The sequence below is a fragment of the Procambarus clarkii genome, chromosome 42, assembly GCF_040958095.1.
Source record: "Procambarus clarkii isolate CNS0578487 chromosome 42, FALCON_Pclarkii_2.0, whole genome shotgun sequence".
Lineage (NCBI taxonomy): Eukaryota > Metazoa > Arthropoda > Malacostraca > Decapoda > Cambaridae > Procambarus > Procambarus clarkii.
Genome location: NC_091191.1, coordinates 26,837,395 through 26,855,372, shown reverse-complemented (window position 1 = coordinate 26,855,372; position 17,978 = coordinate 26,837,395). Strand labels below are relative to the sequence as shown.

The following is a 17,978-nucleotide window of genomic DNA, read 5'->3' as shown; positions in this document are numbered from 1 at the left end:
TTCTTCGTATTCTCATCCGTGTTCACTCCATGTTCTTCAAATGTTCACAGTCCCATTCAGTTCATATTTTCACAAGTATCTCCATTTTTTCTGTAATCTTTCTCTTAGTCTCATTATGTTCTCTACAAATTCTAGTTATATTTTCTATGTTTTCATGTTCATCACATGTTCTCTTTACAACTTTTATACTCAATATTCATGCTAACTTCCATATTTTTGTGTTCTTTGTCAATATTCATGTTCCTCTACAAGTTCATGTTCCTCACAAGATCACTTCGTTTTTCACCTTCACTTACATGTTTTCTACATTCTTTGTCATATTCTCCATGTTCTTCACAAGTCCATTGTTCATTCTTTGTATTCCCTATTCTCCTTATCATGTTTTCATGTTCTCTGTAAGTTCATATTCCCAGCATGTTCACTGTATTCATCAACTTTTCTTACATGTGTTCTGTGTTCCCCATATGTTCTCTGTGTTTTTCCCCTTACATGTTATTTAACGTTCCTTAACTAAAAAAATCTTTCGCCAATCAACTGAAACATAGTCACTTTCCTCATTTCTCAACTAACTTATTATCCAGTCAACTAAAAATTGTCAAAGGAATCTTTCCAACACTGTTCATAACTAAACTTATTCCCTAGTCATCAGAAAATAACCGTGTTCTTCATGTTTCATTGTCATTTCATAACTAAAATTATCCATCAAAAATATACAAAAGGAGAAACAAAACTACATCTGAAAGGTTAGGAAAAGGATAATATATTCAACAAACTACATCTGAAAGGTTAGGTTAAAGGGTTGGGGAATAAGAACATATGATAGAACCTACCAAATACACTACGATTACAAGAGGTTAGGTTAAGGGGTTGGGGAATAAGAATAAATGATAACAAACATAATAAATACAACTTATGGGCAACTTGATGAACTTTAACAAATAATCCTTGATCTGCAAAAATGACCATTTGAGAAATTAGCCCTTGAAACGAGTAAGTTCCCATATATAACAAAAATCCTTTGAAATGGTTAAACACCCAATCTTAAACAAATAACACTTGAAATGCAAAAACGTCCATTTGAGAAATTATCCCTTGAAATGAGTAAATGCCCATGAGTAAATGCCCATATATAACAAAAATTCTTTGAAATGCTTAAATATCCAATCTCTAACAAATAGCACTTGAAATGCATAAGTGACCATTTGAGAAATTATAATTCTTTGAAATGCTTAAATATCCAATCTCAAACAAATAGCACTTGAAATGCATAAGTGACCATTTGAGAAATTAACTAATGAAATGAGTAAATGAATATGAGACAATGATTGACGAAACACAAAAGACAAGAAGGAATACTTATGTAAGTTAGATCATGTCTGGTTTGACTAGATAAGTTAGGATACATCAGTTTGGGAATGTAAGATTAAGTTAGGTAAAGCAAGTTAGGTTACGTTAGGATAGGTAAGATAAGTTATATAAGTTAGGTACGGTAAGGTAAGTTAGGTTAAGCAGGTTAAGTTAAGTTAGGTAATGTAGGTAAGTTAGGTAAGATAGGTAAAGTTAGGTAAGATAGGTGAGGTAAGGTAAGTTATGTTAGGATAGGTAAAGTTAGGTTAAATTATGTAAGTTAGGTTAAGCAGGTTAAGTTAGGTAATGTAGGTAAGTTAGGTAAGATAGGTAAAGTTAGGTAAGATAGGTAAGGTAAGGTAAGTTATGTTAGGATAGGTAAAGTTAGGTTAAATTATGTAAGTTAGGTTAAACAGGTTAAGTTAGGTAAGGTAAGGTAAGTTAGGTTAATTATGTAAGTTAGGTAAGTTAAGTTAGGATAGGTTATGCAGGTTAAGTTAGGTAAGATAGGTAAGGTAAGGTAACATAGGTAAAGTTAGGTTATGCAGGTTAAGTTAGGTAAGATAGGTAAAGTTAGGTAAGATAGGTAAGGTAAGGTAAGTTATGTTAGGATAGGTAAAGTTAGGTTTAGGAACGTTACGTTAACTAAGTAACATTGGGTGGAGAGGATAGGTTACGTAGGTTTGAACAGTGTAGTTCAGAGAACAGTTTTAGGGTAAAGCAACTAAGAAAATATGTTTTAACAGAAAAGCAGGTTTGGTATGAAAAGCTGAACTAGTTACATTTTGGAGAGAAATTTTATGACTGAAGATGTCTTAAAGAATATCATGATGGAAGAAGGAGAGTTTCTTTGATGAACGAAGGTGTCTTAGAGAACAACTTTGGAGAACGAAGGTGAATTAGAGATCACTTTGATGACTCTGAGAATAACTTTTATGTCTTAGAGAACAACTTTGATGAGCAAGATTAACTTTAGATGTCTCTGAGAATAACTTTTATAACATAGAAATTAACTTTAGATGTGTCTGAAAATATCTTTGATGACTTCGAGAATAACATTTGATGACTCTGAGAACAAGTTTGATAGCTCTGAGAATAACTTTAGATGTCTCTGAAAATAACTTTGATGAAAGAAGATGTCTTAGATTAACTTTTGATGACTTTGAAAACAAGTTTGATGAACAAAGATGTTTTGAAAGTTTCTCTGACGAACGAAGGTGACTCTGAGAATAGCTTTGGGTAGCTCTGAGATAACTTTTGTTGTCTTAGAATAACTTTTGATTGTTCTGAGAATAACTTTAGATATCTCTGAGAATAAGTTTGATGAATGAAGATATCTTACAGAGCAAATTTTATGTTTCGAAGAATAACTTTTTGATGACTCTGGGAATGACTTTGTTGTCTTAGAGAATAACTTTGAGGGCTTAGAGAATGTCTTTGATGAATGGAAGTGAGTTAGAGAATAACATATCATGACTGAGAATAACTTTTGGTAACTCTTAGAATAACTTTGATGTCTTAGAGAATAACTTTAGATGACTTTGAGAATGTCTTTGGATAACTCTGAGATTAACTTTGATGTCTTTGAAACAACTTTGATGAATTGGAGAATGTCTTTGAGAACATGAGTAGTATTTTGTTAGCTCAGAGAATAACTTTTTGATGACATAGAGAATAACTTTTATGTCTTAGAGAAGAACATTGATGGCTTAGAGAGAATATCTTTGATGAAAGATGATGTCTTGGATTAACTTTGACGTCTCTTGGAATAACTTTGATGACTGAGAATAACTTTTGATAGCTCTTAGAGAATAACTTTTATGAACGGAGATGTTTGAGATTAACTTTGATAGCTCAGAATAACTTTTGTGGACATGAGAATATCTTTGGATAACTCTGAGATTACCTTTGTTAACTCTGAGATCAACTTTGATGTACGAGAGTGAGTTAGAGATTACCTTTGTTAACTCTGAGATTAACTTTGATGAACGAGAAAATACTTTTTGATGACATCGAGAATAATTTTGATAGCTCTGAGAATGACTTTTATGCCTCTGAGAATAACTTTGAGGATGCAAGTAAATTTTTGAGTGTTTGAGAGTGTCTTTTGATATCTCGAAGAGTCCCATTGAAGTCTTAAAGGATGTCTTTGATGTCTCAAAGGATGTCTTTGAGTGCAACTTTGATGTCTTTGAGTAAGTCCTTGATGTCTCGAAGAGTGTCTTTGACTATATTTCTTACTTAACGACATATAATTTTAGTTAGGAACAACGATGAATATGACTATTCTAGCAAAGTGAAAGGTTACTTTGTTAAGAACAGTGTTGGAAAGAGGCTACACCTGACTATTTTAAATGAGAGAAGTGATATTTCAGGTAAGAAATGACAAGGAAACATGATGAAGTAACTATTTTTTAGTTGACTGATGAATACTTTAGTTAAGGAAAAAGACAAAACATGACGAGGGAGACTATTTTTGTGCTCCCCAAAGTATAATGTCAGTTAAGAACAGCGATGAAAGATATCTTTGGTTATTTTTTCTTACTTGACAAAACATAATTTTAGTTAAGCAAAAAGACAAAACATGATGAACATGGCTTTTTCTGTTGATTGATGGATAATTTTAGTTATGAAATGACAATGAAACATGAAGAACACGGTTATTTTCTGATGACTAGGGAATAAGTTTAGTTATGAACAGTGTTGGAAAGATTCCTTTGACAATTTTTAGTTGACTGGATAATAAGTTAGTTGAGAAATGAGGAAAGTGACTATGTTTCAGTTGATTGGCGAAAGATTTTTTTAGTTAAGGAACGTTAAATAACATGTAAGGGGAAAAACCCAGAGAACATATGGGGAACACAGAACACATGTAAGAAAAGTTGATGAATACAGTGAACATGCTGGGAATATGAACTTACAGAGAATATGAAAACATGATAAGGAGAATAGGGAATACAAAGAATGAACAATGGACTTGTGAAGAACATGGAGAATATGACAAAGAATGTAGAAAACATGTAAGTGAAGGTGAAAAACGAAGTGATCTTGTGAGGAACATGAACTTGTAGAGGAACATGAATATTGACAAAGAACACAAAAATATGGAAGTTAGCATGAATATTGAGTATAAAAGTTGTAAAGAGAACATGTGATGAACATGAAAACATAGAAAATATGACTAGAATTTGTAGAGAACATAATGAGACTAAGAGAAAGATTACAGAAAAAATGGAGATACTTGTGAAAATATGAACTGAATGGGACTGTGAACATTTGAAGAACATGGAGTGAACACGGATGAGAATACGAAGAACACAGCTGAATATAGAGAAAATATGCAAATACAGTATGATTATTGAAGGTTTGGATACGTGGGGGATGAGAAGGTAAGGGAGGGAAAGGGTAAGGTGAGATGAGATGGAGGAAGGTGGGAGGGGGTGAAAGATAATTACACAGGTTGGGGTTATGTGTGTACTCGGATAAGAGTTAGGCTGGAGACGGACTTGATCGAATATATTTATGTCTGATGATCTAAAGTTGAGGAAATGGAGCTTGGCTAATGTCCAGATTAATTTTACTACGTTAGAAAATAAGGTGATCTTAAATCTCAGGGTGATTTAGTTGGAAAATAAAGAACTTGCACAAATGAACTAAGCTGGGGCACAAGAGTTGAAACTTGATAACTGAACTGGTTTTTATTTTCTGTCTGAAAATGTAGTTGGGTGTTTAAATCTCAGGGTGATTTGGACTGAGGGTAATGAATTTACAAAAGTGAGCTTGGACAGAGGACAAGAGCTAGAGTTTTATAATTGTTTACTTCATATTTACTATGTCTGAAATACAGAGGTAAAAATTTCAGGGAAATTGATGGGTTATTTACAAAGATACGCGAGAGAACTAAGGTGGGGACGAGAGCTGGAGCTCAGTAACTGACTTGATCTTATTTACGGTGTCTGAAATACAGAGGGTAAAAAATTTCAGGGGAATTGATCTGTTACTAACGATCTTGTACAAATGAACTAAGGTGGGGGACGAGAGCTGGAGCTCGATAACTGTTTTGATCTTATTTACGGTGTCTGAAATACAGAGGGTAAAAATCTCAGGGAATTTGGACTGTTACTAACTATTTGGTACAAATGAACTAAGCTGGGGACAAGAGCTAGAGTTTGATAATTGTTTGCATTTACTAAACTATGTCTGAAATACAGCGGGTAGAAATTTCGGGGAATTTGAATAGGTATTAACGAAGATACGAGAGAGAGCTAAGGCGGAGGACAAGCGCTGGAGCTCGGTAACTAAATTACTGTATTGAAATACGTTTGAAATATGATTATTTTTAAATTTTAGAGGGATTGGAATGATAGTATTCATTATACGACAGGGGACTAAGGCAGGGAACGTGAGCTAGAACTTGCTTACTAACACGATTTATTTGTGTAAAACTGACTTGCTTAATGAAAAGGAGTAAACATACGATGTTGGAAAATAGCTGAACTGAATGAAAGGAGAGAGAGAGAGAGAGAGAGGAGGGACGGTCCAGATATTATGGAGAAGAAAAGATAAGATATGATAAGAGGCGACCTACACGAAGCGTCTGGCTGGCCGGGCGTAAGGTAAATAAAGGTGACGCGAGAGATTGCGAGGTAAGGGGGGAGGGAGGGGGTGTGAGGTACGAGACCTGAAAACCCTGACTTACACAGGTGATTTTCTAAATTTACCTGAAAACTAAGGCTTACATAGACGATTTTTGTAAGTTGAAAACATGTAAAATATGTCCGTAGAGTTATCCTGGAAACCCTAAAGCGCTACACACTTTATTTGAATTTCTCCCATAAGGCCTTAACAAACTTCTAAGTCTCGGAAATTATTTTTCTCATAAGAATTCTATACTTCTAAAATCTGTGACAAAAAATTTACCTGAAAACCCTGGCTCACACACGTGATTTTTGACCTGAAAACCCTGGCTCCCACAGAACATTTTGGACCTGAAAACCCTGGCTCACACAGAACATTTTTCCCTTTGGACCTGAAAACCATGGCTCTCACAGAACATTTTTTCCCCAGAAAAAAAAATGTTCTGTGCGTTGCCATCCCTACTACTCACCACCACCACCACCACACGGCGCTGCATGCACCACCACCACCACCACCACATGGCGCTGCATGCACAACCACCACCACCACACGGCGTTGCATGCACCACCACCACACGGCGCTGCATGCAACACCACCACACGGCGCTGCATGCACCACCACTACCACCACACGGCGCTGCATGCACCACCACCACCACCACACGGCGTTGCATGTACCACCACCACACGGCGCTGCATGCACCACCACACGGCGTTGCATGCACCACCACCACACGGCGCTGCATGCACCACCATTACACGGCGCTGCATGCACCACCACCACTCGGCGTTGCATGCACCACCACCACACGGCGCTGCATGCACCACCACCACACGGCGCTGCATGCACCACCACCACCACCACACGGCGCTGCATTCACCACCACCACACGGCGCTGCATGCACCACCACCACCACCACACGGCGCTGCATGCTCCACCACCACACGGCGCTGCATGCACCTCCACCACACGACGCTGCATGCACCACCACCACACGGCGCTGCATGCACCTCCACCACCACCACACGGCGCTGCATTCACCACCACCACACGGCGCTGCATGCACCACCACCACCACCACACGGCGCTGCATGCACCACCACCACACGGCGCTGCATGCACCTCCACCACACGGCGCTGCATGCACCACCACGACACGGCGCTGCATGCACCACCACCACCACCACACGGCGCTGCATTCACCACCACCACACGGCGCTGCATGCACCACCACCACACGGCGCTGCATGCACCACCATTACCACCACACGGCGCTGCATTCACCGCCACCACACGGCGCTGCATGCACCTCCACAACACGGCGCTGCATGCACCTCCACCACACGGCGCTGCATGCACCACCACCACCACCACACGGCGCTGCATGCACCACCACCACACGGCGCTGCATGCACCTCCACCACACGGCGCTGCATGCACCACCACAACCACCACACGGCGCTGCATGCACCACCACCACCACCACACGGCGCTGCATGCACCATCACCACACGGCGCTGCATGCACCACCACCACCACCACACGGCGCTGCATTCACCGCCACCACACGGCGCTGCATGCACCACCACCACCACACGGCGCTGCATGCACCTCCACCATCCGGCGCTGCATGCACCTCCACCACCACCACACGGCGCTGCAAGCACCACCACCACACGGCGCTGCATGCACCTCCACCACCACCACACGGCGCTGCATGCACCTCCACAACCCGTTCTCGCAAATTTAATAAGTCAATATTGACTTATTAAATATGTGCATAGGTGACATACTTAACATAATAGATACCCGTAAAAAGATTCATAGAAAACACCGACCTTACCTAACCTACTTAGTATGTTAAGATAAGCATCTTATTGCTTCGTAATTACAATTATTACCTAACCTATAATAGGTATAGGTTAAGTAATAATTGTAATTACGAAGCAATAAGATGCTTATCTTAAGATACTAACAAGGTTAGGTAAGGTTGGTGTTTTCTATGAATCTTTTTAAGGGTATCTATTATGTTTAGTATATCACCTATGCACGTAATTAATAAGTCAATATTGACATTACGAATTTGCGAGAACGGGTTGACCTCCACCACACGGCGCTGCATGCACCACCACCACACGGCGCTGCATGCACCGCCACCACACGGCGCTGCATGCACCTCCACCTCCACCACACGGCGCTGCATGCACCATCACCACCACCACACGGCGCTGCATGCACCACCACCACACCTCGCTGCATGCACCACCACCACCACCACACGGCGCTGCATGCACCACCACCGCCACAACAGGGCGCTGCATGCACCACCACCACCACACAGCGCTGCATGCACCACCACCACCACACCTCGCTGCATGCACCACCACCGCCACAACAGGGCGCTGCATGCACCACCACCACCACCACACAGCGCTGCATGCACCACCACCACCACACGGCGCTGCATGCACCACCACCACCACACAGCGCTGCATGCACCACCACCACCACACGGCGCTGCATGCACCACCACCACCACCACACAGCGCTGCATGCACCACCGCCACCACACAGCGTTGCATGCACCACCACCACCACATGGCGCTGCATGCACCACCACCACTACCACACGGCGCTACATGCACCACCACCACCACCACACGGCGCTGCATGCACCACCACCACCATTACCACATGGCGCTGCATGCACCACCACCACCACCACACGGCGTTGCATGCACCACCACCACACGGCGCTGCATGCATCACCACCACACGGCGCTGCATGCACCACCACCACACGGCGCTGCATGCACCACCATCACACGGCGCTGCATGCACCACCACCACTCGGCGTTGCATGCACCACCACCACACGGCGCTGCATGCACCACCACCACACGGCGCTGCATGCACCACCACCACCACCACACGGCGCTGCATTCACCACCACCACACGGCGCTGCATGCACCACCACCACCACCACCACACGGCGCTGCATGCACCACCACCACACGGCGCTGCATGCACCTCCACCACACGACGCTGCATGCACCACCACCACACGGCGCTGCATGCACCTCCACCACACGACGCTGCATGCACCACCACCACACGGCGCTGCATGCACCTCCACCACCACCACACGGCGCTGCATTCACCACCACCACACGGCGCTGCATGCACCACCACCACCACCACACGGCGCTGCATGCACCACCACCACACGGCGCTGCATGCACCACCACTTCACGGCGCTGCATGCACCTCCACCACACGGCGCTGCATGCACCACTACCACACGGCGCTGCATGCACCACCACCACCACCACACGGCGCTGCATTCACCACCACCACACGGCGCTGCATGCACCACCACCACCACCACACGGCGCTGCATGCACCACCACCACCACCACACGGCACTGCATTCACCGCCACCACACGGCGCTGCATGCACCTCCACAACACGGCGCTACATGCACTACCACCACCACACGGCGCTGCATGCACCACCACCACCACACCTCGCTGCATGCAACACCACCTCCAGACGGCGCTGCATGCACCACCACCACCACACGGCGCTGCATGCACCACCACCACCACCACACGGCGCTGTATGCAACATCACCACACGGCGCTGCATGCACCACCACCACCACCACACGGCGCTGCATGCACCACCACCACACGGCGCTGCATGCACCTCCACCACACGGCGCTGCATGCACCACCACCACACGGCGCTGCATGCACCACCACCACCACCACACGGCGCTGCATTCACCACCACCACACGGCGCTGCATGCACCACCACCACACGGCGCTGCATGCACCACCATTACCACCACACGGCGCTGCATTCACCACCACCACACGGCGCTGCATGCACCACCACCACACGGCGCTGCATGCACCTCCACCACACGGCACTGCATGCACCACCACAACCACCACACGGCGCTGCATGCACCACCACCACCACCACACGGCGCTGCATGCACCACCACCACACGGCGCTGCATGCACCACCACCACCACCACACGGCGCTGCATTCACCGCCACCACACGGCGCTGCATGCACCACCACCACCACACGGCGCTGCATGCACCTCCACCATCCGGCGCTGCATGCACCTCCACCATCCGGCGCTGCATGCACCTCCACCACACGGCGCTGCATGAACCTCCACCACCACCACACGGCGCTGCATGCACCTCCACCACCACCACACGGCGCTGCATGCACCTCCACCACCACCACATGGCGCTGCATGCACCTCCACGACACGGCGCTGCATGCACCACCACCACCACCACACAGCGCTGCATGCACCACCACCACCACACGGCGCTGCATGCACCACCACCACCACACAGCGCTGCATGCACCACCACCACCACACGGCGCTGCATGCACCACCACCACCACCACCACACGGCGCTGCATGCACCACCACCACCACCACACAGCGCTGCATGCACCACCGCCACCACACAGCGTTGCATGCACCACCACCACCATACGGCGCTGCATGCACCACCACCACTACCACACGGCGCTACATGCACCACCACTACCACCACACGGCGCTGCATGCACCACCACCACCACATGGCGCTGCATGCACCACCACCACCACCACACGGCGTTGCATGCACCACCACCACACGGCGCTGCATGCACCACCACCACACGGCGCTGCATGTACCACCACCACCACCACACGGCGCTGCATGCACCACCACCACCACCACACGGCGTTGCATGCACCACCACCACACGGCGCTGCATGCACCACCATCACACGGCGCTGCATGCACCACCACCACTCGGCGTTGCATGCACCACCACCACACGGCGCTGCATGCACCACCACCACACGGCGCTGCATGCACCACCACCACACGGCGCTGCATGCACCACCACCACAGTAGTAGGGAGGAAGACTCACAGGCCCTTTTTTTTTTCAGGCCAGAGGACCCCTGTGAGTTGTACGACTCACAGGCCCTTTTTTTTCAGGTCAGAGGACCCCTGTGAGTTGTACGACTCACAGGCCCTTTTTTTTTTTCAGGTGAATTTGGGGAGTCACAGATTTGGAATTAGGGAATTCTTATAATGAAAAATAATGTCATACGAGTTTGTTAAAGTTCTTATGAGAAAAATAATTTCCGAGACATAGAAGTTTGTTAAGGCCTTATGGGAGAAATTCAAATATCATGTGTAGCTCTATAGGGTTTCCATGAGAACTCTACGGACATGTTTTACATGTTTTCAACTTACAAATATCGTCTATGTAAGCCTTAGTTATTCATATAAATTTAGAAAATCACCTGTGTAAGTCATGGTTTTCAGGGTTTCGTACATCACACCCCCCTCCCTCCCCCCTTACCTCGCAATCTCTCGCGTCACCTTTATTTACTTTACGCCCGGCCAGCCAGACCTCTTATCTTATCTTATCTTCTCATAATATCTGGACCGTCCCTCCTCTCTCTCTCTCTCTCCTCTTCATATTATTCTCTCTCTTGCTATTTTCCAACATCGTATGTTTTCTCCTTTTCATTAAGCAAGTCAGTTTTACACAAATAAATCGTGTTAGTAAGCAAGTTCTAGCTCACGTTCCCCACCTTACTCCCCTGTCATATAATGAATACTATCATTCCAATCCCTCTAAAATTTAAAAATAATCATATTTCAAACGTAGTTCAATACAGTAATTTAGTTACCAAGCTCCAGCGCTTGTCCTCCGCCTTAGCTCTCTCTCGTATCTTCGTTAGTATCAGTCCAATTTCCCTGAAATTTTTACCCTCTGTATTTCGGGCACCGTAAATAAGATCAAAACAGTTACCAAGCTCCAGCGCTTGTCCTCGGCCTTAGCTCTCTCTCGTATCTTCATTAGTATCAGTCCAATTTCCCTGAAATTTCTACCCTCTGTATTTCAGGCACCGTAAATAAGATCAAAACAGTTACCAAGCTCCAGCGCTTGTCCTCCGCCTTAGTTCTCTTTCGTATCTTTGTAAATAAACCATCAATTTCCCTTAAATTTTTACCCTCTGTATTTCAGGCACCGTAAATAAGATCAAAACCGTTACCAAGCTCCAGCGCTTGTCCTCCGCCTTAGTTCTCTTTCGTATCTTTGTAAATAAACCATCAATTTCCCTTAAATTTTTACCCTCTGTATTTCAGACACCGTAAATAAAATCAAGTCAGTTATCGAGCTCCAGCTCTCGTCCCCGCCTTAATTCTCTTTCGTATCTTTGTAAATAACCCATCAATTTCCCTAAAATTAAAAGCAGACATACTTCAAAGTTAGTAAATAAGATCAAGTCAGTTACTGAGCTCCAGCTCTCGTCCCCCACCCTCTTCCACCCTCAAGTCTTTGTAATAAACCATCAATTTCCCCGAAATTTTTACCCTCTGTATTTCAGACATAGTAAATATGATGAAACAATTATAAAACTCTAGCTCTTGTCCTCTGTCCAAGTTCACTCCTGTAAATTCATTACTATCAATCCAAATCCCCCTGAGATTTAAACACCCAACTACATTTTCAGACATAGTAAATAAAAACCAGTTCAGTTATCAAGTTTCAACTCTTGTGCTCCAGCTTAGTTCATTTGTGCAAGTTCTTTATTTTCCAACTAAATCACCCTGAGATTTAAGATCACCTTATTTTCTAACGTAGTAAAATTAATCTGGACATTAGCCTTAGATCATCAGACATAAATATATTCGATCAAGTCCGTCTCCAGCTTATCTCTTATCCGAGTATACACATAACCCCAACCTGTTTAATTATCTTTCACCCCCTCTCACCTTCCTCCATCTCATCCAAGTCTCATAAATTTAAATGTAGCTGTTAATTTGCGTTCTTTCCCCGTTCATAGCATATTCTCTGTAAGTTCAGATCTGTACTTAGTCTTACATATTCTCTACTTCTTTCTATTTTATACAAGACTTAAACAACTATTACTGTGTCCCCTATCTTATTTAAACATGAGTCATATGTAAATATACCCAACTCCTTCCATCCATTACAAGTCCTAGCGTGTTCACCGCCCAACTCACTACGCTATTTCTACTCTACATGTTATAGCATGTTTTCCGCTCATCTTGGTACCAACCCTTACAATCTCTCTCTCTCATTCCTTTACATGTCTCAGCATGTTCGCCTCGCATCTTACTACGCTGTCTACTTTACATGTTGTAGCGTGTATTACTGTGTCCCATATCTTATTTAAACATGAGTCATATGTAAATATACCCGACTCCTTCCATCCATTACAAGTCCTAGCTTGTTCACCGCCCAACTCACTACACTGTCTACTTTACATGTTGTAGCATGTTTTCCGCACATCTTGATACCATCCCTTACAATCTCTCAATCCTTTACACATCCCAACTTTCAACCCTTTCTTACAATTTTCCTCCATCCCTCCGCTACATGTTCTTACCCGTTCATTACAGTCCACTACATATTCTCTATTCATCTTTGTACTAATTCGCAAAACTAGTTGTTTCTGTCATTTTAGTAAGTAAGTAGTAGATCATCGTTATTAACAACAACAACAGTAACATTACTAATTCACAGTAAGTTACTACTGAGCATTTAGCAGTTATCCATTTTTCAAGTAAGGTCAATATAAATCATTCTAAGACATCTTCGTACAATTAAAGATACTTGCCTGTGCACTAAGTCATTACTTACAGTAGCATCTTAAGGCATTGTTTTCGTAACTCAGTTTTATTAAACATACACCTTCATTAGTCAAAGGAAAACTTTTCAAGTCATTGTATTCAATATTTCCGTTAAACTTACTACATCATGTCATTATTCTGTTTCATAATTAAGTACTTGTTTCAGTCCTCCAATGTAATAAGCAAATTATTCTATTAAGGATAAAGAAATCTTATTTAGAAGAGACATTAAGTTTATTACAACATTTAACGCATACAAGTGTTTTTAGTAGTTATACAGGTATTCAAGAAATCATAAGTGTTCTTAGTAGTTTTACAAGTGTTCAAGAAAATCATAAGTGTTCAAAAAGCAAACATATACAGTTATTCTTAGTAGTTATACAAGTGTTCAAGAAAATCATATACAAGTGTTCAAGAAGCAATTGGATTTATTATATATAAAATATTTCCTCTACAAATTGGACAGCATTTCAGAGCTAAAAGACAACCACTGCATGTCACCATATGTTTACATGGTAGTATTGCAATATTTATATTTTTATCCATACAAACTCTGCATAAAATATCTTCTTCCCAAGATTGTTCTGTACAGTCCTTGTTTTCAACAGTGTTAGTACAAGTCTCCGGTAAAGTTTTCAATCCCAGATCTTCAAGCGTAGCTTCTTGTTCCTTTTTATCATCAACTGCTTCATAAATTAAGTCCCGTACCCGTAAATAAATATCTGTACCCTCTTGCATATACCTCAACACGATTTCTAGGCATCTACTTTGTATAATAAAAGGTAACAAATCTCTGGATTCCTTAAGATACTCACTTAAAGCATATCTTATACTCTCCACAGGTAATAATTTTTGATGAATCAGATGTTTGAACTTATCCATACCCTCCATTAAGATATTAATTAAATCATTGTCTATAGGTTTTATAGGTAATGGTATTGTCAATCTAGCATTCTTAACAAATTCCTTGCCCCTTGCAAGAATAATGTAAGCACATTCTGGACTACATCTCGCATGTAACGTCCAAGGATCATCTTCTGGTCTCCAATTTCGTATTCCACAGGCGCAGTGATAGCAGCAGACGTGGTCACTTATACCTGAAAACCATAAAACAATCCAGCATTATCTCGTTACTATCTTTTAACTAATATTCATTATTTCTTTACTTATAACTCTATTAAGTTAAAATAGTTAAAACACTTCATACCACAGTAAAAAAAACCAGCTTCTGCCAGCTCATGAGAAGTTTGCTTGACGCTTCCAGGCCATGTCATATCAAATGTCTCTAGGCGAGATTTATAAGTTACCAATCCTGGATTCAGCGATTTCCTAAATTTGATCAATCCCAGATCTTCCTTAGGAGGAGCACCACCTAAAAAAATATAACGTAGTTACGTAAATTATTCTTTAGAAGAATAAGAAGTATCTATTTAAGCAATCAAGTTTTGTACAGAGTATATAAGACTGGCATAAGAATACATCATAAGAATATATACTTACTACTATCACTTATTTTCTTATTTCCCAGTTCTATTTTATGGGAAACAAATTCCAGTCCATATTTGAAAGCTATCTCAGACACCTCTAAAGAAACATTGTCACTCCTCTTGCCTCTAATAAAGGCACAGTCTTGATTAATGATCTTATGACGTCTTCTGGGGGTATCACCAACAATCCATGCACCTACTATACAATAACAAAATGCACACAAACAGTAATCACTATTGCGAAGGTAATAGAACCCATCTTCAACTAAGTCAATAGGGTTTAACCACTTAATGGGCCAATCCACAAATGTTTGTAGTCTAACTCCTGCACATTTAAGGCTTTCTATACTGTAAAACTTCCTGGCACACAAAGGATCCATCGTGTGAGGGCAGCACTAACTATTAGAGTAGGATAAGCAAGTATATATATCCCTAAAATAAGTATCGTACATCGCTACATATTTAACAGTTTCCCCATTTATAATAGACAGTAATCTCCTCTAAATACTTCTCTACTTAAAAATCCTTAAAGTTTCATAATTAAATAAAGCTCTTATATAAATACTTAGTAGACTACTTTCATTATTTATTAGACTTATTAGAAAAATACATCACTTTGGCAATCTCGCTAAAAGTATACTGTTACGTCATTATTCGTAGCTGCCGTACATAATGATATATATATATATATATATATATATATAATTTAGTAGTAAATTCTTATTTAATCTAATTAAAATATATGCTTAAAGCATCTATATCCTAAAATGAAATATACTATTAGTTATAATGTCATATATAATATCGCTCTAAGGTAACAAAAATCCTTATTAATATATTCAAATAAGTGGTAACTTTTACATTACCCCCAATATAAGAGCGCGGACCTCACATTAGGGATATTATTACGACTATCTGGATCGTATCTACTACCTTACGAGGAAGAAAATTCACCATGGATACTGTTCTGACAACTTGTCAGGGTTATTTAACCGACGATTCATTTTGTAATAATGAAACCTGTATTGTGTACGGAGTGAACTGTATATCCTGTGTTCCCCGAGGAATGGCCCTAGACTTAGCCAAGAAATATTCTTATGCTGACGCTTATAATGTTCGCCGACCCTTGTACAGTCTTAAGAGATGTATCCCTGAAGATCGTCCAGTACCAGGAACAATTCATATCTCTAAAGGAGAAAATCTTCCGTATATTGTTGCTATAGCCACTCAATACGGTATTGGATTACCTATAGAAAGTAATAACATTGCTCAGGGAATTATAGAAAACTCAAAAGACAGAAACATGCTCTCTGGATTAAACGAAGATACATCCATTAATCGTCTCGTCTACTTCAAGAATGGTATGAAAGATTTATTTAACTTTATCAAGGGCTCTCCTCAAATTATGAGAGTTATAATACCAACAGGAATTGGGATTACATGTGTTCGAAGAGATAAAGTTTGGGAAAATACTTATCTTCCTGTTATTGAAGATATGTATAAACAGTTAAAACCCTACGGAGTGGAAGTTAAATTACTGTTTAACGAGGAGATTATGCAGAGGAAGAGCAAGTAACACTTGGCAACCTTTTGTGTGCGCAGTGTTTCTACGCGCAGCCTAAAGATGTATATATGCTTCCCCCGGAGTGATCTCTTACGGCGTCCTCCTCTTCTTGGATGTCGGAATCTACTTCAGCTTGGATATTCAAGGCTATGGAGATCAAGACTATTATTGGAGACTTTGCCTCCCTGCCCGTCTACAATAATCACGACTGTTTATTGTACGATCTTGATGCTACGAGTGTACAAATGTGTAAAATTGTGCAAGGATTGTGGGATCGTTACCCATATGCGAGATTACATCGTGAAAACTTTCCTTACAAAAACAGGGCTGTTGTATCTTATCGCAGTAACCCTGGTAGTATACATATTGGAGAACCACCTGAATTTAACAACAGGATGGATGAAGATCCCCATCTACCCCTTATTATTGGTTTAGTGACTCAGTTTGCTAGTAGACCTGCAACTTTACCAGCATATGAAAATCCTCCGTGTGAAGTACGAAGTTTAGATGAACATTTTTACGATGGACTTGAAAAAGATACAGAATATCAGAGATGGCGCTGGTTTGAAAATGCTCTGAAGGAAGCCCTTGTTTTCATTCTTAAAAGATGTGTTAAGAGAATTATTATTCCATATGGGTTTGGCATGTCAAGTTATTTGGACAACTGCGCAGTATGGGAAAGTAAATATTTGCCTATACTTGAGAAAATAGGACAAAAACTACGAAAACGAGGTATTGTACTCTTCATAGTACGTCCCGAAAACATCGTTCCTCCTCAGTCATCCACCCACGGCATCTTTGAAAATAAGATTCCATACATTGCTGTTCTTCAAAATGGATCCACAACTAATGCTACTGATGCTGCTAGGACACCTGAAGATGATGCTACGCCTGCTACCGCTGATGCTAGTTCACCTTCTATCAACACTAAGTTGCCTGATACAATTAATTCAACACCTGTTAATGTTACTACGTCTGTTGATACTAATGTTACAATGTGTGTTAGTAGTAGTTTTACAAATTTAGAAGAGAAGATGGATTGGGAATAATAATGTCTGTAAATAATTTATACTTTGTACATTTTTACAAATTAAATACATTGTACATTTTTACACATTAAATAACAAAATAGAAACTCGTGTGTTTATTTTCTCCCTTTTTTAATGTCTAAATGTCAACTCTACTTTTCTGAGTATATAGGAAGAGGTACGAAACTTTTTCTGTCTTACTTCAAGA

The 17,978-nt window shown here is 42.0% G+C and overlaps 1 protein-coding gene across 1 annotated transcript; it reads right to left on the bottom strand.

Moving 5' to 3' along the window:
- Nucleotides 1–14,065: 14,065 nt before the first annotated feature.
- LOC138373393 (baculoviral IAP repeat-containing protein 8-like) lies at nt 14,066–15,584 on the bottom strand. The gene is made up of 3 exons (XM_069339592.1): nt 15,192–15,584; nt 14,899–15,063; nt 14,066–14,788 (listed from the first exon to the last, which is right to left on the bottom strand). The coding sequence occupies exons 1-3, from the start codon at nt 15,556–15,558 to the stop codon at nt 14,103–14,105; spliced, it is 1,218 nt and encodes a 405-aa protein (XP_069195693.1). The 5' UTR covers nt 15,559–15,584; the 3' UTR covers nt 14,066–14,102.
- Between the last annotated feature and the right edge of the window lie 2,394 nt (nt 15,585–17,978).